Source organism: Echinops telfairi, unplaced genomic scaffold (genome assembly GCF_000313985.2).
Source record: "Echinops telfairi isolate 266 unplaced genomic scaffold, ASM31398v2 ScPeMD7_3533;HRSCAF=4204_1, whole genome shotgun sequence".
Lineage (NCBI taxonomy): Eukaryota > Metazoa > Chordata > Mammalia > Afrosoricida > Tenrecidae > Echinops > Echinops telfairi.
In genome coordinates, this window is record NW_022107432.1 from 30,523,192 (window position 1) to 30,545,988 (window position 22,797).

Consider the following 22,797-nt stretch of genomic DNA (forward strand, 5'->3'; position numbering starts at 1 on the left):
GCTGGCGGTGGCAGCCTCTGTGCTTAGCTGACACTCAGGCTGCATTGCAGTCCCCTCTGGACGCTCCGTTTGCACAGGCGTCAGCCACACAGCAGCCTCACCCTGGGCTGCCCCTGCAGCCTCCGGGGAGCTGTCCACCATCCTCATGGCCAGGCTGACCCCAGGCTGCTAATCCTGGGAGGGCCTGGGCATCAGTCTTCCTAAAACACCCAGTGTTTGGGTGCTAGTGCCGTGGCCCAGAGCCGTGGTCGGGGGTGCTGGCCGCACAAGATACAGTCCCCTGGGAAGCTTTGTAATGGACCCATGCTGGGAATGTGTCCAGAACAAGTCAGCCAGGCCCTCTGGCTGTGGGCTTGACAGTTGATTTCATGGGCATCTGGGGGCTTTGCGTTTACCTAAGAGCCCCCTCCCCTCCCAGCCGCTCAGCTTGGGCTCTTGTTGATCTTGTCACCTGATGGGAGCGGGTGCTGGTTCCTGGAGAGGCCCCCCACTCTTGCTGGGGAAGGAGTGGGAGGCACGTATGCAGGAACAGGGGGTCCTCAAAAGCTTAGGCCAGTGGCTGGAGTGTTGGAGTAGGTGGCAGGGGCGGGGTCTTGTCCTGGCTCAGACAACTGGACACTCTGGGGACTTAGTATCCTCATCGGAAAATGAAAGAGTAGAGAGGACATGCCCCCAAGAATCATTTGGGAGGTCTTTCAAATACACATGCCTGGGCCCAGCCCCGAGCTACACGATCAGCGATCGGACTGAGCCTGGGAGCCTATGTCTGAAGGTCCAGCCCTCCTGCCAGCAGGTTAGGCTAGGTGCCAAGGCTCTGACAGCCAGCCTTTTGGTCAGCAGCTTAACCTCGATGCCCCCAGGTGGCGAGAAGGTGGTATTTTCACAGAGCGCCTCCCGGGTGGGCAGACTTGCTTTTGCCATGAGGGTTCCCAGAGGCTGTTAGGATGCCTTCTTTAGAGACATGGAGGGCCTCGGCGGGGTCCTGTGACACCCCTAGGTCCCACAGCTGGGGCTCTGCCTCCAACCCCAGGGCCTAACAAGTCAAGATCCCAGTTTCCATCCAACGCACTGCCTGGATTTATTTTTCTCTTCACCATAATGCCCCGCAGAGGAGAATGATGTCTCCCCCAAGAACGTAAAGGGTTCCTGGTTGGGGGGGGGGGGCAGGAGGCTTCTGTGAGGCAAGATTTGGTCTCTACGACACCAGTGTATCTCTGTACCACCCAGTGGGCATTCCTTCATTCAGAATAGGTTCTGCCCTGCCATTGAGAACCCACCCCACCTGTCCTGCCCTCCCTAGCCCCCCAATGCCCCAGGAGGCTCATCTGTAGAGGGACAGCACCTCCTTCTGGGATCTATGGAACCCCAAGGCTGACTCTTGGAAGGCCCCAGATGCGCCAAGGCCTTGGGCCAGATGATGGGATGTGCATAGGGGACTATGTCCCTGCAGTCCCGCATCCCATTTAGGACTGAACGCTGAAGAGCCTCTGGTGCCCGGGGCCTCTCTCCCCTTTCCCGACCCGACCCTGCAGGAGGACACAGGAAGCCCCATCCCTGGAGGATCCAGCAGGCCACACCAAGGGTTAACCCGAAACCCGCCACCTCCCTCCTCCCACCTCTGGTCCGCTAGCCTGTTGCCATGGGAACCTGGCTAAAAATAAACCGGGCTCCTGAAGCCCAGCCCCAAGCACAGAAGTCAAAACAAACTAATTAAAGCAGCCAGGCTAAAATGTGAAGATAATTACACCCTCACTCAGGAGCCAGTCGAGGGATGGGGAGGAGGATGTAGCATCAGCCACCCCTGAGGAAGTGGCCCCCCCAGTCCAGCGGACCAACAGCCCTGTTCTCCATCCCCAGAAGAACCCAGTCTGAGCTCTGGGGAGTCCACCCTCGACCTGTAACTGCCCACTCCTGGTAAAACCACAAGTATGGCTTCATGCTGGAGCCGGTCCCCGTCCCTGGCCTGATCACCTGGGGGAAGCAAGAAGAAAGTGGGTGCCCTGAAGTCTGAGGTGGTTTTCCCACATCTTCCTTGAAATTCCAGGAAGTCCCCACACAGCTCTAGGACCACCAGGGTCCCTAAGAGGCCCTAGGATCATTCCCTTCTTCCCCAAGCTGTGGCCTCCCCACCCAGGCCCTTGGAGCCCGGAAGGTGACCCCTCCTCCTCTCGCATCCTGGAGGGTGAGGAGAAGCCTGATCTCAGGCCACGTGGGTGGGGTTGGGCTTCTTCCTCACGGTGGCCCCTTTGCCCCACAGGACCATCAAGGTGGAGGTGTACGACTGGGATCGAGACGGCAGGTAAGCGGAGGGCACAGGTGAGCAGGGAGGGAGGGAAGGAGGATAACCCTGTCCACACACAGGGAGAGCTGTGTCCACCCTCCACTGCCGCCCCCGGTGGCAGCTCTGGGGGTGGGTGGGCCTGGGAGGTCCACACTGCCTTGGTGTCAGGAGTCCACTCAGCCTCCCTGAGCATCCAAGCCTCCTTTCCTGCAGAGGGCTGAAGAGGCCTCCTGGCCCCAATAGCTGCCAGGTGACCCCCATGGCCGAACCTCCTCAGGTTTGGTCCCACCGAGGACTTTCCAAATGCGCATGTTCAAGGGGACAGATGGCCATGACTCCCGCGTGCCCTGAGCATCCAGAGACACATTCCTGGTGTGAGGCCTGGGGCTGAGCCTTGGGGGGCCACTGGGATTCAGAGGATGAGTCCCGCCCTCTTGTGTGAGGTAAAGGTGCCCCCGGCTGGCTCCTCAGAGGTGCTGTTTGCAGAGGGCTCACGGGAGGGAAGGGGGGGGAGCCTCTGATGCACAGGAGTGGACCCTCGGGAGTCAGCAGACTGTCTTGGGGAAGCTGGGTTAGTGGGTGGAAGCTGGTTCTCCCCTGAGGTCTTGGGAGGGTGGGTAGGGGTACGGTGGGCGTGCCTTTCCCTTCTGTGGATCTGGGTGCCCCTAAGGGACCCATGGTGCTGGGAGTCCATTTTCACAGACCAGGACAAGAACAGGCCTCCCCAGCTGTCGTTCAGCACCCTCAGCGACTCCTCCTTGTCTTTGAACCAATCTAAATGTGTCAGTCTGACTTTGGGGACTCTGTCTGTCTGTGGTGTGAATTCCCAAGGGGGCGGGGGCGGCCCAGCACTGGTTACAGGGTTCTTCCCAATGATGTGGACCATGGGGTCCCAGCCATAGGTAAGGGTCTCCCCGAAATAGTGCAGCTTCAACTTAAATTCCCCGGGCCCCTCCTAAGGAGCTTGATGCCCCCCTATGCAAGACCTTCCTGTAGAGAAACGAATAAGACAAACCCTCCCTCTAGTCTCCCCTGCCCCCTTCCCCACCTCCCCTTCTCTTTCTTTCTTCTTAACTGTTTGTTCATCGGTTCCACGTTCAACAATCCACATGCATTGTTTCCTTTCCTTCATAGCAACCCCATGACCGTGACCGGCACTTAGTCACTAATCTCCCTTCCTCCCCTCTCCTGTCTCCTCGCCTCCATTTGACCGTCCACCTCTGACTTGCTGTTTCTTGACCTGAAAGAGGTAGCTGCCAGGCACCGCTGGGTCCCAGGGTCAAAGAGCTTATCATAAGCTGCAGGCTGACACAGGCTAGGCCTGAGGCCAGGAATGTCCCGGGACACCGTCCCACTCTCCAAGTTACCCCAGGCCAGGACATCATCAGGGACAGTGGAGGTTGGGAGGAACCAGGCCATGGGGTAACCACACGGTGGGGACAGAGCATCTGGAAGTGTGGACAGCTCTGGAAACATTCCCTGCTGCCCAGGTGGACAAAGCTCTAATTGGCTTCTTAAAAACTGTTACTGGGCAAATGTCAAATACTCTGAAAAGGAGAGGGAAGATTTTAATGGGCACCATGGCCTGAGTCCTGTCATTGTTGAATTGTGTCATACTTGCATTGTACATGCCTTGCCAGCGATGTACAATTACAGACGTCAGGACCATTCATCAGTAAGGGGTTTCGCCGGGCATATCTAACACACGAAGACATGTGTGTTTTCTGCATTCTCGTCAATACCTTTCTCACACCGGATGCATTCAATGATCATTCTTGACGACCAGCTACTATGTATTTCCTATTCAGATGCCCCCAGTTGTCCTCAAAATCCCTTTGACTGCTGGTTTGTGCAAAGCTGAATCTCACTAGGAGCCTTGCTTTGCATGTGACGATCAGGTTTTGCCCAAACTTCAGATGGCCGGGCAAGACTTTCCCCCACCTCCCTCCTCCTGCCCAGCAACTTCTTGGCCCTCTCTCCTCCATCAGCACCTGTCCATCCAGGATCTCGTTCTCCCAGGGCTCCTTTGCTAGCTGCTCCGTGGGCGGCACAGCATGGTTTTGTCTCTCTGGGGCCTTTCCTGTCAGCAGGGCCCCCCCGAGACCACGACTCAGGCAGAATTGGGAGCCAGGTGAAGGGATACAGGAGACACCAAGGTTCAGGCAGGGCTGGAGGCCAGTCTGGCCCACAAGATCTCAAGAGCACCTTTCCTTTGCAGCCATGATTTCTTTTTTTCAGTCATTTTATTGGGGGCTCATACAACTCTTATCACAATCCATCCATCCATCCATTGTGTAAAGCACATTTGTACATTTGTTGCCCTCACCATTCTCAAAACATTTGCTCTCCACTTAAGCCCCTGGCATCAGCTCCTCATTTCCCCCCTCCCTTCCCACTCCCCTCTCCCTCATGAACCCTTGATAATTTATAAATTATTATTTTGTCATATCTTACACTGTCTGACGTCTCCCGTCACCCGCTTTTCTGTTGTCCATCCCCCAAGGAGAAGGCTATATGTAGATCCTTGTAATCGGTTCCCCCTTTCCACCCCACCTCCCCTCTACCCTCCTGGTATCACCACTCACACAACTGGTCCTGAAGGGCTCATCCTCTCTGGATTCCCTGTGTTTCCAGTTCCTATCTGTACCAGTGTACATCCTCTGGTCTAGCCAGATTTGTAAGGTAGAATTGGGATCATGATAGTGGGTAGGGAGGAAGCATTTAGGAACTAGAGGAAAGTTGTATGTTTCATTGTTGTTACACTGCACCCTGACTGGCTCATCTCCTACCTGTGACCCTTCTGTAAGGGGATGTCCTGTTGCCAACAGATGGGCTTTGGGTCCCTACTGCGCACTCCCCCTCATTCACAATGATATGATTTTTTTGTTGTTTGATGCCTGATACCTGATCCCTTCAACACTTGTGATCGCAGCCATGATTTCATTGGAGAATTCACCACCAGCTACCGGGAGCTGGCCCGTGGGCAGAGCCAGTTCAACATCTATGAGGTGAGGTGGGCCCAGAGGCCTGGCGTTTGCTCTGATGAGAACTGACCAGCTCCCAATCACTGAGAACTCCAGGGGGCCATGTCCTGGGCTGGGGTGTGGTAGGTTTCCCCTGGGAGGTGGGTGGTGGTGGTGGTGGTGTCCCATTTTACAGGGAAAGATATTGAATCTGAGCAGTTAGGGAACTTGCCCCAAATCATGTAGTTCAGTAAGTGGCAGAATTAAGAAGCAACCCCACCCCCAGCCCCAGCCCCGATCCCCAGCTTGACAGATGCAACTCTATGAGGTAGGACTCTCCAAAGGAGCATATCTGACAAGAAAAGAAAGACAGGGTACGGGATCGGGGACATTATGAGAAGAAGGATCCCGGCCTGGGACCCGAATCCCTAGTTCAAGGCTGCTCTCTGCCCCCACTCAGACCAGTCTCAGGGCCTGTAGACTTATCTTTGCATGTTGGGGTAGGGTCCAGAAGAGTCCTGATCAGGAAGCTTTTATTTAGACTTGGCCCCACCACCAGCTGGATGACTTTACCCAAGGTGTATCATTTCTAGGGGTCACGGCCTTGGTCCTCAGGGACAATTTCTGCCACGGAACATTTGCTTTTGTGGTCCCTTCCGTGTGGGACGTTGTTAGGGGCCCCAGCTGACCACCTCTGACTTAACAAGGGGAAAGAAGAAGCCTGCGGAAACTCAGCCTGAGACTGCTCTCTCTGCGGCAGAGGTCAGACAGGCCTCCGTTCTTCACTAGTTCGGACACCGCTCTCTCGGGGAACTCTCCCTGCTTCTCGGTTGGGCTTAGTCGTACCTAAACCAGTGGTTCTCAACCTTCCTACTGCCGCCACCCTTTCATACAGTTCCTCATGGGGTGGTGACCCGCCATAAAATGATTTCCGTTGCTACTTCATCACTGTCATGTTGCTATTGTTATGAAAGGGTCGTTCGACGCCCCAAAGGGGTCACGACCCACAGGTTGAGAACCGCGGACCTAAACCGTTGCAGTGGCCATGCAGAACTCGCAGGCAGTGCTGTTGATTACGGGGTTCATGGGGGAAGCTGATGATGTTCTCCTGCAGTGCCTTCGGTTCCCACTCATAGAGGGTTGGTTGCAGCCCTCAGCCGCCCTACGTCCAACAGGAGACGGCCCCCAGGCGGTCCTGCACCACCCTCAGACAGTCGCTGTTTGGGCTCATTGGTGGAGCCACTGTGTCCATCCATCTCACGGAGGTCCCTCCTCTTTTTCACTAATCACGATGTCCTTCTCCAGGGGTTCAGATTGGGCTCCCCTACTGATCTGTGCCCAGTATGGAGATGAAATGTCGCCACCGTGCATCTCAGGAGCTTTCCGGCTGTACTGCTAAGAGAGATCTGTTTCTCTCTGGCAGTGCCCGGTACTTTCACTATCCTCCCACCACCATAAATCAGGTGCATCCAGTCCTCATCGACCTGCACTGTCCAGCCTTCCCATGCATCGGAGGTGATTGAAAATGCCACGGGGTCGACCAGGTGCACCCAGTCCTCAGAGGGCCGTCATCGCTCTGTAACACTCGACAGGATGCTTGTTTTTTGTTCGTTTGTTCTTGTTTTTCCTTTCTTGCAGTCGATGCACCCAGTGCAATGCGTCGTCTGGTGTCTGGACTGCTGCTTCCATGAGCATTGATTGTGGATCCAAGGAACCGAACCCCTTGGCAATGGCTCTTGTCTCCTCTCCCCCGGACGTTGTCGCTCCGTGGTCTGGGTGTGAGGATTTGGGTGGTTTAGTTTTCCCCATTGAGTTGTAATCCATCCTGAAGTCTACAGTTTCGGCTCCAGCACCTCTTCTGACACCTACTTTGACGTTTTCTCTTTCTTTCCTGCCTTTTTGATGACTGTTGGCCTTCTTCATGTAGGCTGCTCTTGGTGTCGTCCGGCAGCTTGTCTGGCTTTCGGTCATTAGTGTTCAGTGCATCAGATCTGTTCTTGAAATGGCCTCCAGATTCAGGTGGGACATACTGAAGGTCATATTTTGGCTCTTGTGGAAGTGTTGTAATTTCCATCACCTTCCACCTGAACTGATGGTTGAGCACTTGATGGTCTGTTCTGTAGGTGAACCCTGGTTTGGTGTTGGCTGATACTGAGCTTCTCCGTCATCTCTACCTACAGACGTCGTGCGTTTGATTCCCGTGCGTTTGATCTGGCGAAGTCCATGTGTCTTGTTGCTGTTTATGCGATTGGACAGATATTCGCAGTGAAGCAGTCATTGGTCTCACAAATCTTTATCACACAGCCGCCACCTTTGTTCCTATTCCCCAAAAGCCACATTTCCCAATGATTGATTCTTCCTCCGTTCTCATCTTTCCCATTCTCGTCTCCAGTAATTATCAGTGCATCTTGAGCAAGTGCAGACTGCAGAAGTTGGTGGAATTATTCAGTGTCTTCGTCACTGGCTTTAGTGGTTGGCGTGCAAATTTGGAAAATAGTTGTGTTAACTGGTTTTTCTTGGAGACACATGTGATCCCATCATGTATAGCGTTATGCTTCAAGATAGACCTTGAAATGTTCCTTGTGTTGATAAATGTGACACCATTCTCCAATTCATCACGCAGCATAGAAAACCATATGGGCTCTCCAACTCAAAATGGCCAAGACTGTGTCAGCCCACGAATGCCTAGGACACCGATCTTTATGCATTCTGTTTCCTTTTTGATGGCTTCTGATTTTCCTAGATTCATGCTTTGGACATTCCACATTCTGACGATCGATGGATGTTTGCAGCTGTTTCTCCTTTCAAGTCGGGCCCCATCAGCCAACCAAAGCCCTGGAAGCTGTGCTCAATCCATGCCATTTAGGTTGGCTCTACTTGAGGTGGCAGCTTTCCCCAGTTGTATTTTGATTGCCCTGAGACCTAGGGGCTCATCTGGCACTGTATCAGAGAATGATCTGCTGCTACTCCAAGATTTCCAAGGTCCCCGAGAAGTGGCCCACATATTCCTCTTGCCTAGTCTTTTCTGAGTCTGGAAGCTCCACTGAAACTTATGCACCACGATGACCTCACTGATATTTGAAATACTGGGGGCATAGCTTCCAGGATCACAGCAGTACCTAAAGCACCACAGTGTGGCAAATTGACTACAATTCAGCGTCAGAGAGACTCAGGATACAGTTATTGCAGCCAGGAGCACCCTTTCTCAGCTGTGCATGCCCAAGACATGTTTCTTTTTTGGCTCTTGGTTCCTCCATCAGAAGGCCTCTTGTCCTCCGTCCTGCTTGGGCACTGTTATAAAGGCCCGGTAACACTGTTGATAAATGCCTGTGGGGCACTCTGCTCTGCCATGAGCCTCAGCTCCAAAATGCTCAGCGGGAGCTCTGTGAGTCAGCACACAGGTGAGCTTGGCGCCGGCTCAAGCCTTTGGCAGCTTTTCGAATTCCACATGCCAGGCCATCGTGAATGGGGGTACCCTAGTGCCCCCAATTAGGTGCCTGAAGACAGCCTACACCACAAGCAAGTTAATTGGCCCAAAGAAACTCAGGCTTCCTCCCTTCATAGGCCAGGAAACCCACGACTCTCGTCTTAGACACTGGCTCTTGCTTCTTCCGCTGCCACCTCTCTGGTGTCGCGGTCTGTCTGCTGGATCACAGGCTCAGCTTGCGAGGATCTCTGGGTCCAACGGACACATTCCACCTCTGGCTCCTCTCATAATCAGTGGTTCTCAACCTGTGAGTCACGACCCCTTTGGGGGTTGAACCACCCTTTCACAGGGGTCGCCCGATTCCTAACAGTAGCAAAATGACAGTGATGAAGTAGCAACAGAAATAATGTTATGGTTGGGGGGTCACCACCACATGAGGAACTGTATGAAAGGGCATTAGGCATGAGGAAGGTTGAGAACCACTGCTCTTCATGGTAGGGAGATCCCTCCTTGCTCCTGCTTCTGAGATGGTTCACTTTATACCCAGAAGGATGGCAAAACTGACCAATCCCTACATTAGAGTTCCATCAACCCTATTTGCATGGTCCCACCCAGTCACAATGAATCTGGCTAGAAGAGCCCTACCAAGTCAACCACAAAGGCCTACCCCACCGGCCACGTCCAGCTCTGGTCTTCTTCTAAGTGGCCTTCCCAAGCCACCACATCCTCCTATATTCTTTTCCTCGTCTGAACTTCCATTGACAACACCATGCGTGTGAAGCTTCCTTAACTAAGACTGCTTAGAATCCTAATAACTGCTTGGATTCCCCTGCTGCCTCTCCACCTCTTCTCTGTGTGACCCTGGGTAAGGCACTCCTGTGTGCTGACGTAAGCTGAGGATTCAGCAAGGTCAAAGGGCAGTTCCTGGCCTTGAACTAGCAGTCCATCAGTCAGTGCCATCATGTGAGCTCCTCTGCCGGGTGCTTGCGCACCGGGAGATTTCTCATCTTACAACTGCCCTGCCGTTCTGGTGGGGTGATCCTCGTAAAGCAGCCATTGGACTTCGGGAATGGAAAGTTGGATCTGACTGCCACTGCTGAAACCCAGTGCGCGCACGCACGCACACACGCACACACACACACACAGACACACACACACACACACACACACACTCTCCGGTGCTTCCACTCCCTCGCCCTGTGTGGTGTACATGTGCCCTGGTTTGGGTGCCCTCGCAGGCTGTTCGAAAATACCACCTCTGTCGGATCAGAGCCAGAAAACACACAGACACACACACACACACACACACGCCACTCCCGGAGCATAAGCGCAAGGAAAGGAGACCGTACGCAAGGCGGAGAAGTCAGTGTGCGCTCTGAACTGCGTCTCAGACGAGAAGTCCGTGTTTACCGGGGTCGCTGGGCTGGCGTATCTCGTGGCTGGCTCTGTCCCCTTCACTGCTGGTCAGCCAGCAGCCTCAGCACTGTCCTGGACCTGTGTTTGCTCAGAGGGAAAACCCTGTGTGGAATGTACCCAGAGTCGGCGGCAGGTTCCCTGCACTTTGGACAGGCCCCTACTTCCTTAGACAGCCCCCCCCCCGCCCCCCAGCACTTCAGACAAGTGTCGCGTGCCCCCCCTGGGCCTCTCTTTCTCAGACAGTTATCTCAGTGCTGCTTCTGCCCCAGTGTGCACACTTCTCAGACCCCTCTGCGGCCACCCCTCCGCAGACAGCCACTTCTGTGCCCCCACATGCTCCATCCCACAAAGCACCTCGAGCTCCCTGGGGGACTGCTGGGGTCGCCATGGTGCAGAATTGAGGGAAGGGAGGGGCAGGGTGCAGTCAAGGACCCGGTGGGCGGGAATGTGTCCAAGATCGCTTCCCAGGTGCCCCTGGGATGGGAACACAGGGGAAGGAGCCCCACTGGCCGGGAGGGAGGGAGGGAGGAGGTGGGGGGATCAAGTTTGCACCTCCACTAAGTAGGCTCAGTGCCCTGGCGTGCTCGGCTGCTGGAGGAAAGGTGGTGGTCCTCAAGGCCGTCCCCCAGCTGCTCTGAGGGAGGGAAGACCCCACGCCCCTGTTCTGCCACGTGGGGAGTCGGGGACACATGGAGGGGACACGTGGAACAGCAGGAAGCCTGAGGAGGGGCCAGTCCACAGCTGGACGAAGCCTATGCGGACACAGCAGGCCATGCTCCCGGCAGGCAGTCTGACCCTGGGAAGCCTTCCTCATCCGGATGGGACCGAGAGCGCCCTCCCCGCAGCCCCAGCTCTGCCCTCTGTGGCAGCCCGCAGTGGACCTCTTTTCTACCTGATGGAGCTTCTGACATGTGAAGACAGCCACCACCACCACCCCACCCCCCACCAACCCCCAGCCTCCTTTTGCTTACTGATTGCAAAGGAGCAAGGGTCAACAACCAGGAAACAATTTTACTTCTTCACTTTTAGGCCAGGGTTAGGGGGGTGACCATGGCCTCTTTGGGAGCCAGCACCTCAGACGCCCAACTCCATGCAATTTCTCTCATCCAAGCTGTGGCCTTCTGGGGAGCTGGTTCCGCCCCTCTCTCCATCCCCTGCTGGTCCTGGGAGACTCTGAGTGTTACTTCCTCCAGGAAGCCACCTGACCTGCACAGCCATCCATCCACCCCGAGGTCTGGACATTTTCCTCCTCCTCGCTGAGCTGTGTGCCTTCACCCCGCACAACCAGCCCCCGTTTAAGATGCGGCCCCCCGGGGTGGGGTGATGTTTCAGTGTGGCCTCTTCAGAGCCAGCACAGCCCCCAGGGCACTGAGCAGAGCCCCTGAGTGCCCCTCTGCACAGTAGGGAGCCCCCTGCCCGCCCTGCCCTGAGGAAGGAAGAAAAGGGGTTGCGTGGAATCAGGACAGAGGAAGGTTCCTTGGATGGCCTCTAGGGGGAGCCGATGGCCTGTCTGGAGCTTGGGGCCGCCGCTGCGGGTTGGAAGGACTGGTCCCTGGGAGACGGGGATGGCGGAGGCCCGGAAGCCTTGGAAGAAGGAGGGCAGCTCTTCAGCTCCTCCTTCCCCAGAAGACCAGTTAGGGTCTGCACGCGTCGGAATGGGCTCTGGCAGTGGGTAGAGTGGAAATGTGGAACGTGGGCCCATTTGAAAGACCTCAGCTGGAGAGCTGCTTTGGCGTTTGAGCTGTGCTCTGTCCGACACCCCCCCCCACCCCCCCGGGAGAGGTCGGGAAACTGAGGCTCTGTGTGGCCTTGGGGCCCTGCTTGTGGTCTTCCTCTCGGCAGCTTCTTGGTAAGCGGTGTGCCCTCGGATGTACCTACGCGCATCAGGGCGCGGTTCTGTGGCCCTAGTGTCTGTGGAGGGACAGCCCCCGTCTGAGGGTGGGCTGAGTTCTCGCAGCATCTCATCCAGGGACCCCAGACTCCACCGGCACTTCCCCCCTGATCCGTCCCCCACCCAGCTCCCTCCTTCTGCACCAGAGCTGCCTCCAGCCCAGGGTCTTCTCCAGGGCCCAGCCTCTACAGCCAAATCTGGACAATGCTGTTCCTGCCAGAGCCCAGCATGGGCTCCAACACCACCCAGGCCCCCACTCCTTCTCTCCAGGACGACTGGTAGTAGTGGTGGTTGTAGTCATGGCAGAAGTCATGAAACAGCAGCACTTGACACCTATAGTACTCAGGCCAGGCCAGACCCTGGGTTGGGCACTTTACAAGGGGGCTTCAAAAAGCTTATGGGAAACAACAACAACAAAACACCGTTATCTTACCGATTCCATTTCCCCACAAACTTGTGGAAGCTCCCTCGTATACCTATTGACTCGTTCAATTTTCATAGCCCTCTCTCTCTTACACGGGTAAGCAACCTGAGGTTCCGGGAGATTAAGTGCTTGGTCTACAGTCACGTGTTTTAGTGGCAGATCCAGACAAGCATCTCCCTGGCTGTCCCCGGTCTGTCCTCACCGTCACCCTCCCCACCCCAGGTACCAGCGCCCTAGAGGGCCTGTGATCCTGTCCCTGACTGACTGAGAGCACCCCGGGGTTCCTGGGTTTCTTGCCGGTGGCTGGAGGAGATTTGAACCTTGAGCTTGGCATCGAGGCTCTCTTTTAGCCAAGCCCAGTTTGCGTTCCACCTTGTGGTTCTTCCATCAAGGTCCCTGCTTCTCCTTCCTGGTCTTTGCCCACACTGCCCTGACCTCGTGCCCCACACCTTCCTGTCCCGAAAGGCAGAGGCTCGTCTGGGGTATGGTGGCTATCACACTGGCCCTGGGCAGGTGGCCCCAGGAGCAGTTTGACGCTCGTCTTTTAGACCACTGTACCATAATAGCAGGTCAGAACCTCAAAGTCCAGCCAGTTCACCTTTTGATGAGCATACCACCATGACCGAGGAAGGACCCTAGGCCGTACTGGGTTCATAGAAACAGCCCCGTGGCTCCGTGCACCTGGGGCCAGTACAGTCCCACTGCCTCATGGTCTGGCTGCAACCCCATCCCCTTTTGGAGGCTGGCACTGATACCCTGGACTGGAATGATGTCTGACTCCCTCCTACAGCCCTGACACTTCTCAGGCCACGCCCCCCACCCACCTCCCGCCACCATTACTGGTGGCTCCAGTCACTTGTCCAAATGATCAGTTGCTGTGGAGTCCACAGTCCAATTCATGGTGACCCCGTGAGTGTCTGAGCCGAACCGTGCTCAGTGGGGCTTCCAAGGGCTGGCTTTTCGGAAGTAGATCCCCAGGCCTTTCTTCTGAGGTACGGCTGGGTGCACTTAGAGCTCTAACCTTGCAGGTCGGACCTACCAGTTAACTGTCTGTACCACCCCCTGACACATATCTTCCTTCCCCCACGGGAGAGAAGAGTTGAGCAACAGAGGGGCTCTTGCTCCCCCAGAAGGCTTTGCAGAAGGAATTGCTGGTGTTGGTGTTATCAGGATGTCTGCCTGCCCCGGCCACAGGAAGCCTGGTTTCTAATCCTGTCACTACCCAGAACTGCCTTGTGGCCTTGGCAAATCACTTGGCATCTATGGGCCTTAGATGCCTCATCTCCACAAGTGGATTCCAACACCCGTTCTTGTAGAAGAGGCTGGGCTGCAGATGCAGGTGATAGTGGTGGTGGGTGGTAGTAATGGTGGTGGTGGGTGGTAGTGATAATGATGGTGGTGTGGGTGGTGGTGGTATTGGAGGTGGGTGGGTGGTGGTGATGAATGGTAGTGGTGGTATGGGTGATGGTAATGGTGGTGGTGGTGATGATTGTGGTGGTAGGGGTAGTGGTGATTGTGGTGGTAGTGATTTTGGTGGTGATGATTGTGCTATGGGTGGTGGTAGTGGATGGTAGTGATGGTGGTGGTGTGGGTGATGGTGGTATTGGGGGTGGGTGCATGGGTGGTGGTGATGGTGGTAGTGGGTGGTGATTGTAGTAGTATGGGTAGTGGTGATGATGGCGGTGATGGGTGGTGGTGATGGTGGTGGTGGGTGGTGATTGTAGTAGTAGTGGGTAGTGGTGGTGATGGTGGTGGTGGGTGGTGGTGATGGTGGTAGTGGGTGGTGGGTGGTGATTGTGGTTGCGAAGGACCTTCGGGTAGATTTCAACCCCCAGCAACCTCACGTATCACAGAGTAGAACTTCCACACAAGGCTTTGTCTTTCAAAAATAGATTCTATATTTGTTCTCTGTTACAAAGGTAAATGAAATAAGAAAAAACAACAACAAAAACATTCAAATCCCCAAACCAGTCTGAGGCATAGTGACCCCATTTGGACCAGTGCAGGGGAGCTGCCGTTCTCGCCCTCTCTGAGCCGGCAGACGGCGATTCAGAGAGAGAGAGAGATTTTGTGTGTGTGTGTGTGTGTGTGTGTGTGTGTGTGTGTGTGATTCATGACACGGTTACTCTCTCTTTGAGGGGAGCTGTCCTTGCTCTCTCTGAGCCGGCCCCAGCGATTGTGTGTGTGTGTGTGTGAGAGAGAGAGAGAGAGAGATTCATGACACGGTTACTCTCTCTTTGAGGGGAGCCACCGTTCTCCTCTCTGAGCGGGCCCGCCCCAGGAAGCCAGCTCACCGCCCCAGGTGCCAGTGCCATTTTCCGAGTCGCCTCATCGTCTGATCCATGTGGATGGGCCTGGAAAGAGCAGAACGCTCGAGGCCGGCGAGCTAAGCTAAACTACTGTTTGGTGTTTAGAAGACGCCGGGGGATATTTTCAGTTTAAGAATTAAAAATCCAACCTCTTTTAGGAGTCATCCAACCTCCACGGCTCCAGAAATCGTGGATTCGATGAGAATTTGAAATTCTGTCCTGCATTTTCTCCCTCTTCTGACCGGTGTCCTTCTATGGAGTTTGATGGGAATCTTCGGTGATAGTAGCCTGGCAAAGGAGGCCGTGATTCCCGGAGGCCGTTAGCCACATCTTCCGTTTTCCCCTGTTCCTGACGCTCCTCATTCCCGTTGCCTCAGGCACACAGAGACGTTGTCTTTGTCGTGGGCGCATGGCCACTGGCACGCAGCACTTTCTGGGCATTGCTGAGTGGGGGGACCTCTTCCTCCAGTCCAGGAGTCACAGCCTCAGCCCTGTGGCCACGTGGACGGGATCGTTCTTGGTTGGGAGGGGCTGCCCTGTGCGTTGTAGGGTCTTCAGCGGCACCTCTGATCTCTACCCACAGGTGCCACTAGTACCTCTCCCCCTTAGTTACGGCAGCCCAAACTGCCTCTAGACAGGTCCAGATGCCCCAGGGCTGAGGGGGGCACACAAGCGCCCTAGCTGAGATCACGGAGGGAACCCACCAAGGGCTGACTGCTGCATCAGCTCAAGAGCCTGGAGCCCTGGGTTTGCAGACAGCTGGCTGCCAACGGAAGGGTTGGATGTTCAGGTCCATTCAGAGGCACCTACTTCCGGGGTGGGGGTGGGAGGAAGCTCTGGAAAACCCTAGAGAGCGGTTCCCCTTGAACACACGCGGCCCCGTGAGTCAGTGCTGACCGGACCGCAGCTCCTGCTCATGGTGCACCTAGCCCTGTGACTCACTCTGATGTCAGGTCTGGCTGGCAGGTAAACTTTACACGTGTGGGACGTGAAAGACGTGAAGGGGATGCTTCACTGTCCTCAGGGCCTTGGTGGTCTAGAGGGGACCCTTGGGCTGAGACTTGAAAGAGAGCAGGGTGGACTGAGACTGATCAAGGGAGGCAAGGAAGGGCACTCCAGGTGAGGGGAGCAGCCCGAGCCAGCACACGGGACAGGCACAGGCAGGCCCGCTTTGCGACATCCAGCCGCCTCTGGCTACCCAGCACGGAGGGTGTGTTTGGGGGAGCAGTGGGGCCGAAGGTTAAATCAATATTGTTCCTGGTGTGTTTGGTTGCGGGACACCAAGTCCCACCGGGAGGGACCCCAGGTGTGTTAAGTCTGAATGCCAGATTCCCACAAAACCTTGCCAAGCTTTACCCCGCCCCCTCCACCCAAGGTTTTCAGATTCTCTGTGATGGGGCTGGGGCCACACCCATGGTCAGCCAGGCCCTGGGGGCTCAGCCTGGATGGGGTAGATATGCTTCCTTCTTACCCTAGAACCGGTTCTTCCTGCAGGTGGTAAACCCCAAAAAGAAAATGAAGAAAAAGAAATACGTGAATTCGGGCACAGTGAGTAGCCGCTCCCCACCCCATGCCTACAGCGGGTGTAGACACTGGGCCCCAAGATCGGTGAGGTGTCAGGGAGCCTGACTTGTCTAAGGATACACACACATGCAGCGTGTGGGAACCCAGGGAGGCTGGGTGGAGGTGGGGAGGGGACAGGAGGAGGGTGGGGTGGAGAGAGCGATGGCCGGAGCCAGAAGTCACCTTCAAGAAGCCCCCTGGGGAGTTCCTGCAGGAAGGAAGTGGGTGTGCCCAGCTCTGGGAAACTCCCGGATTCCTTAAGAAGCAGGTAGCATCAGCCCTGTCCTGAAGGCGGGAAGTGACTCTGTCCGGGTCACACAGCGAGAGCATGGCAGAGTGGGGTCCATGGGACGATTGGCTCCAGGCTGGCAGCTGCTCTGGGCATCCCCTTGTCTTAACTGTGCCCACCGCAGGGTGACTCGTCATCCTTGGGCCCATGGACTTCTGGGAGCTGGTCCTCAGCTCATTCACACATTCTTCCAACACCTATTTCCCGATGCTGCTGTGTGCAGGGGGTCACAGGGAGTCAGGGCCCACTAGATGGCCACTTCCACCGCCCTGTGGCAGACATTGCTCTGGGCACCTGGGAGAGAGCTGGGAACAAGGTGAGCTCAGGTGCTTATACTCTCATGGGGTGGGGACAAGACACACATATGCTGTGTTTTTACTAAACAACCCATAGGAGCTCAGCCTGCCAATCCAGTCACCCCCTCCTATGTCCGTCCCCTCTGCATGCCATGCACGTTACGTGCTTGTGCTTCGGTGGCGTGGGCGAGTTCTATGGGGAAATTAAGTTTACCTGGATGCCGTGGGAAATTTAAAAAACAACAACAACCCACCCCACGTTTCTCAATCTGAGTGTCATGGGAACAAATACAGGAAAGTAAAGGGACAAGGTACGCCCGGGGCACAACTCTTGTACGTCAGGTAGTTAAGGCACGCTTCTCTGAGAAGGTGGCATTTGAGCCGAGACCCAGAGCAGGTAAGGGAGAATGTGGAGGAAAGGGCTCCCAGGTCAAGGCACTGCATGGGCTCAGGCCCCAGGTGGGAGTGTGCAGTACACGGAGCTTCTAGGACTAGCCAGTGTCTGTGGCCTGAACGTCCCCTTTCCCCACTGTGGAGGTGCGTGGCCCCGTCAGCGAATGCAGCCAAGGGAGGCATCTGAAGCAGGAGGCTGCGATTCTAGACCTGACCTGCCAGCCTCCAAACCAAACCCAACTCACTGCCATCAAGTTGAGTCTGACTCCTAGTGACCCCATCGCATGGGGTAGCACCATCTCTGAGTTTCTGAGACGGTCACGCCTTGCGCCCGCGGGGTCCTCAAACTTTTTAAGCAGTGGACCAGTTCACTGTCCCTCAGACCGTTGAAGGGCCGGACTATAGTTTTTAAAAAAACTGTGAACAAATTCCTAGGCACACTGCATGTATCTTATTTTGAAATGAAAAAACAAACGGGGCAAAAACGCCCAGCGGGCCAGATAAATGTCCTCGGTGGGCCCGCGGGCCGTAGTTTGAGGATGCCTGCCTTACAAGAATAGAAAGCCTTGTTTTTCTCCCGAGGAGCGGCTGGTGGTTTTGAACTGATGACCTTGCAGTTAGCAGCCCAGCGTGTAACCACTACACCACCAGGGCTCCTGTCAGTTGTAAAGTGCTCTTTAGATTCAAAGCACACACTGACCACTGCTTCTCTGACCAGAACGCCTAGGCTGGGAGGGACGGTCCCTCTGTCCAGAGCAGGTGTGCTTCTCAGCACAGGGGTGCTGTCCGTGCTGGGGACAGAATATGTCTTCCTCTGTCAGGTGCCCCCTGGCCTCTGCCCGTAGTGGCCGGCGGACACCCGCTTCCCCCTCTCCCCTCCCGATCCAGTGAGAATCCTTTCAGACCCTCCCACACTTCCCCAATGTCCAAAGGCAGGCAACATCTCCCCTAGCTGAGAACTCTTGGTTGTACAACTAAAAGAAAAAAACTTTAGAAAACCACTGGCCTGGTTCCGCCTTCTTACTTTAAAGATGAGGACAGAAAAGCCTGTGCTGCGTCCCCATCACCCAGGGAGCTGGGGACAGTGAAACTAGGTCCTGTCCTTTACACACACACACACACACACACACACACACACACACACACACACACGCTTCCTGATCGCCGTGCTCACGAACATCACCCAGGATGCTCATTGAAATGCCAGGGGTGCTCTGTTAGGGCACCCAGGCGGAGAGGTGACGTGCACGTGACCTGCGCCCTGGCGTTTTCCGTCGCCTCGCCCCGTGGGAAAGCAGGATAGCACCATAAGCCCGCGGGATCGGTGCCTTCGTGATGGTGATGAGAAGACGGTTGACGAGACCCCGGGCTGCCAGGAGCACAGACCCACCTGTCTGGGGAGACAGCCGGCCAGAGCGCTCCTTAGAGGCAAGGACGGCGAGACTTGGTACCGTGGACGTGTTGTCAGGGGAGACCAGTCACTCGAGGAGGACAGCATGCGTGTTAACGGAGCGGGGCGGCAAAAAGGGGAAGGCCCCCCTCAAGACGGACGGACACACGGCTGCTTCGATGGGCTCAGACGTAAGAGCCGCTGTGAAGATGGCGAAGGACCGGCGGTCCTCGCTCGATTGTACGTGGTCGCTATGAGTCAGAACCGACTCCGAGGGCCCTCACCGCAGGCCAGGGGCACGAGTTTTGGGGTTTTATTAGCACATTGCTGCTGCTAAGGAGCTCTGATGGAGTCGCGGCTTACTCACCGGGCTGCTCACCTGCAGGGCGGCGGCTTGAACCCAGCAGCGCCCTGCAGGCGGAAGATGAGCAGGCCTCTGAGACTCGCAGGAGCAAATCTTCTCTTCCGACAGGCTAGCTCGGAGCTGGAACCAGTGGTCCTGGCACGTTGCTGCGTGCAGGAGACTCCTGTGGATCTTGTGAACGCAGAACCCCCAGTGCTGAATTTCAAGACCCTGCACATGCGGCCGCCCCAGGGCCCACACCGCACATTGAGGATCAAAACCTGGAGTGAATTCTGGTGGCCGGGCAAGTTAGGGAATGGCCTGAGACCACCTTGGCCATGGCTTTAGACACATATGAGGAGCTTTAAGCAGACCCAGGGCCAGAGTTCCACTGCAGACACTCGGATGGAATTGGGGCAGGGCAGCCCCTCTCCCCACCCCCACAGGCCCAGAGATGCTTTAGAACAGCAGTTCCCAACCTGTGGATCTCGACCCCTTTGGGGGTCGCACGACGCTCTCACAGGGGTCACCGGATTCATCACAGCAGCAAAATGACAGTGATGAAGCAGCAACGAAAATAACTTTGTAGTTGGGGGGTCACCACCCCATGAGGAACTGTATGAAAGGGTCGCCGCGGCATGAGGGAGGCTGAGAAGCACTGCTTTAAAAGATCAGCGGGAAGTGTCAAATACCGCAGGACAGGGACCAGTCAATCCCTGTCTGACAAATACGATGTTCAATCACTGTTAGAAAGGAAAAGCCCCACAAAAATTAGGTTTCGTACCAAAAGCAGCCGACTCCGATGGATACAGGGCAGTTGGGGAGAGGGCAAGGGAAAGAAAGAGGGGGAGGAAAGGGGACCGATAATTCTTAAAACCAATGGCAACAAGAACAACTGTGTGTTTGTGTGGAGAGGAGGCAGAACCACCCCCGTGTGGACACACACACACACACACACACACACACACTCCTGATGAGCACCAGGCAGGGTTGACAGACCCCCCCATTCCTACCACCGAGAGGAAAGGGTCTTCATTCCTCCAGGTGCCTAACCCCATCACCGCAGTGGGCAGGGGTCACCAGAGCCCAGCCCAGCACTTACAAACTCTCGTGTCATTCAAGCAAACGGCTCATCACCCCCTGCCACCAGAGAGTGGATAAAGAGGGCTGCAGGGTGGAGGCAATGTGTCCTCTTACAGATTCTAAGGCCCCTCGCCCCTTCCTTTCATGCGTCTCATTCATCCTATGCCTGCAGGAGCAGCCAGCCCGCTGCCTGGCGCTGGCACCTTCCAGAAGGCCGGGATCAGGAGACCTCCCGGGAAAGGGCAGGCTGCTTGTGAGGGACTCGGGTCTGCGAAGGTGGAGGCAGAGAGACCCCCAGGGCATGTCTCAGGATTTAGTCTGTGGGACTGGGCGAGGTGGGCACAGACATCAGCACGGACCCTTCGGACCCCATGCCATGGGGCCAGAGAGCAGCTGCTCACTGCGGGGAGCCTCGTGAGCCGGCCTTAAGCCCCGCGTTCTGCTGAGAGAGAAGGGGACTCTCCCAGGATGCAGTGTGGCAGCACACAGTAAGAGGGCAGGCTCTGGAGTCAGACGAGGGCTCAGACCTCTACTCTGCCTCTTCCCAGGGAGCCTCGGTCCCTGCGGCTGTAAAATGGGCATAGATAATTGTGCCTCTTCACTGGGCACTGTGAGCACCGAACGTGGCCCTGCTGGCAACCCTGGCACAGACTGAGTGCTCAGGACATGCTAGCTCCTGCGTGGCATAGTTCTCCCCTGCTCTCCCTCCACGACGCTCGCCCCCCCCCCTCCGGCCCTGCTGACCAAGCCCCTCTCGTCTCCAGGTCACGCTGCTGTCCTTCGCTGTGGAGTCCGAGTGCACGTTCCTGGACTACATCAAGGGAGGGTGAGAGGAGATGCAGGAGGCCCCGGGGGAGGGCAGGGGCCCCTCCCGTCACTTCTGGTCCCCTGAGATGCTGCCGAGCGCTCCTGAGCTAAGGAGGTTGACCTGGGTCACAATGGGGTCTCCAGGCAGAGATGGGACCCACAGATGGGACGGGGCTCGTGACGGGAGGGGGCCGAGGTTCTGGAGGCGATGGAGAGAGCCAGGGGACCCAGGCTCTGGCCCCCGTTTCCCATCGCTTGGCTGAGTGACTTTGGACAAGTCGCCTTCCCTCCCTGGGCATCTATGAGGGGCCTCAAAAGTCTCCGTGGACAAATGGGATGAAAGGATCACCACATTTTCCCACGAGCTTTTCAAAGCCGCCTCCTGTCTGGGCCTCCCTCCAGAGAGAAGCACGGTAGCTGAGTTCTGAGGTGGCTGCCAACTTGAATCTCTGTGCTGGGGGCAGAGACCTGGGGCCAGGTGGGGCTGGGGCCCGCTGGTGGTCAAGCGCCAGGTAAGGAGCAGAGAGTGGCCAGGGTCTGGAGGCAGAGAAGCCACCAGCGGCGCCCGCCAGCGGCCCAGAAGATAAGAACTGCACTCCAGGGTGAAGGCCTGCCCACATGCTCCCTGCCAGGACAGGTGTCAGGGCACAGCGTGGGCAGCCGGGAGCCCACAGGGGAAGGCAGGTGAGTGACTGCACCTGTCTGGAAGGGAGACAGGTTGAGGCAGCTGCCAAAGGCTCAGCCTAGCCAAGAGGGCACCTTGGTGGCCTGGTTCTCCAGGGCAGAGAGAAAGTCGGGACTCTAACTTCACTTTCCCATGACACTGCGGCCCTGAACGGGCACAGCCTAGGGGTGCAAGCTCCCCTCCACCCACTGAGTACATACCCTTCCTCTGCTCAGCCAGAGGCCTCCCCTGCCCCCACCTGCCCCTCCTCAGGGCCACCTCCGCCCCCCTTGCTCTCTCTCTCTCCCTCCTCAGCAAAACCACCCCGTTCTCTCTCCTATTAGGGAACACACCCTTCCCCTCCTGGAAACCAACTCAGGGTGACCCAGGTGTAGCAGAGTAAAACCTAGCTCCGTGAGGGCTGCAGAGCCTGAGCTTCATGGAGGCGAATCACCAGGCCTTTCTCCCACGGTGCCAGTAGACACCCGGGGTCGCCCTGAGCTGGAATCTTAGCACCGACCCGATGGTGCCAGTGGACTACTTTCCTTAACCTCCCCTGCCTGCCTACCTACCCACAAAACAAAAGTCCCGACTCCTCGTGCCCCTGTCGGTGTTTCGAGGCTGCCTATCGACAGGAGCCCAAAGCCTCATCTGTCTCCCATGGAGCCGACGGGTGGCTTTGAACCACGAACCTTGCAGTTAGCAGGAGCCCAATGCACAGCCCACGCCACCAACAGGGCTCCTTGCACGGTAGAATTTTCAGTTTTCATCCTGTTTCTCCTGGTTTGCATAGCGCCTCAGCTCTCTGAGCTTGGTGGGCAGGGAAGACGATTATCTGCGTTTTATAGTTGGACCCATGGCATAGCTTGCCCGAGGCCACACGCCTAGTCAGGGGCAGGGCTCCTTCCCCCATTGCCTGCTGCCTTTCCTCCCACAGTAATACAGAGGCATGGGCCAGCCTGCCTCCCCTTTACACTACCCCATCCCGGTGGGGCGTGAGGCCCACCGAGGGAAAGGGCTGCAGGCCGTCATGGACAGGGGGCCTGCAGAGTCCCCGCAACTGCACAGCTGTGCTCGAGGGTACTGGGCAGGTTAGAGTCCCAGCGCCAGCCTTCCCCACACCTCTAATCAAGCTCTCCAGGGAGTCTGAGTGAGAGCTGGCACCAGGCAGCAGACGCCTGGCGGGCATGCCTGGGCAGCAAACCCGTGGCAGAGGCGTTTGTCTAGGGATCCCCTCCTCCCTGCTCTCTCTCACCTA

At 56.5% G+C, this 22,797-nt stretch overlaps 2 protein-coding genes across 4 annotated transcripts in view; both read left to right on the forward strand.

Moving 5' to 3' along the window:
* Nucleotides 1-6,643, forward strand: part of LOC115871189 (copine-5-like) — an 87,509-nt gene extending 80,866 nt beyond the window's left edge. Inside the window, exons 11-13 of the mRNA XM_045294782.1 lie at nucleotides 2,258-2,299; nucleotides 5,214-5,289; nucleotides 6,587-6,643. Of these exons, the coding sequence (XP_045150717.1) occupies nucleotides 2,258-2,299; nucleotides 5,214-5,289; nucleotides 6,587-6,643 (175 nt within the window). The remainder of the gene's footprint in view (nucleotides 1-2,257; nucleotides 2,300-5,213; nucleotides 5,290-6,586) is intronic.
* CPNE5 (copine 5) overlaps nucleotides 1,766-22,797 on the forward strand; it is a 30,301-nt gene continuing 9,269 nt past the window's right edge. Inside the window, exons 1-5 of one of the 3 annotated variants that reach the window (XM_045294911.1) lie at nucleotides 1,766-1,926; nucleotides 2,258-2,299; nucleotides 5,214-5,289; nucleotides 16,206-16,259; nucleotides 20,833-20,894. In XM_045294911.1, the coding sequence (XP_045150846.1) occupies nucleotides 16,227-16,259; nucleotides 20,833-20,894 (95 nt within the window). In that variant the 5' untranslated portion in view covers nucleotides 1,766-1,926; nucleotides 2,258-2,299; nucleotides 5,214-5,289; nucleotides 16,206-16,226. Of the gene's footprint in view, nucleotides 2,013-2,257; nucleotides 2,300-5,213; nucleotides 5,290-16,205; nucleotides 16,260-20,832; nucleotides 20,895-22,797 lie in introns of all 3 variants that reach the window. The other 2 variants (XM_030886903.2, XM_045294912.1) reach the window with 2 other exon arrangements.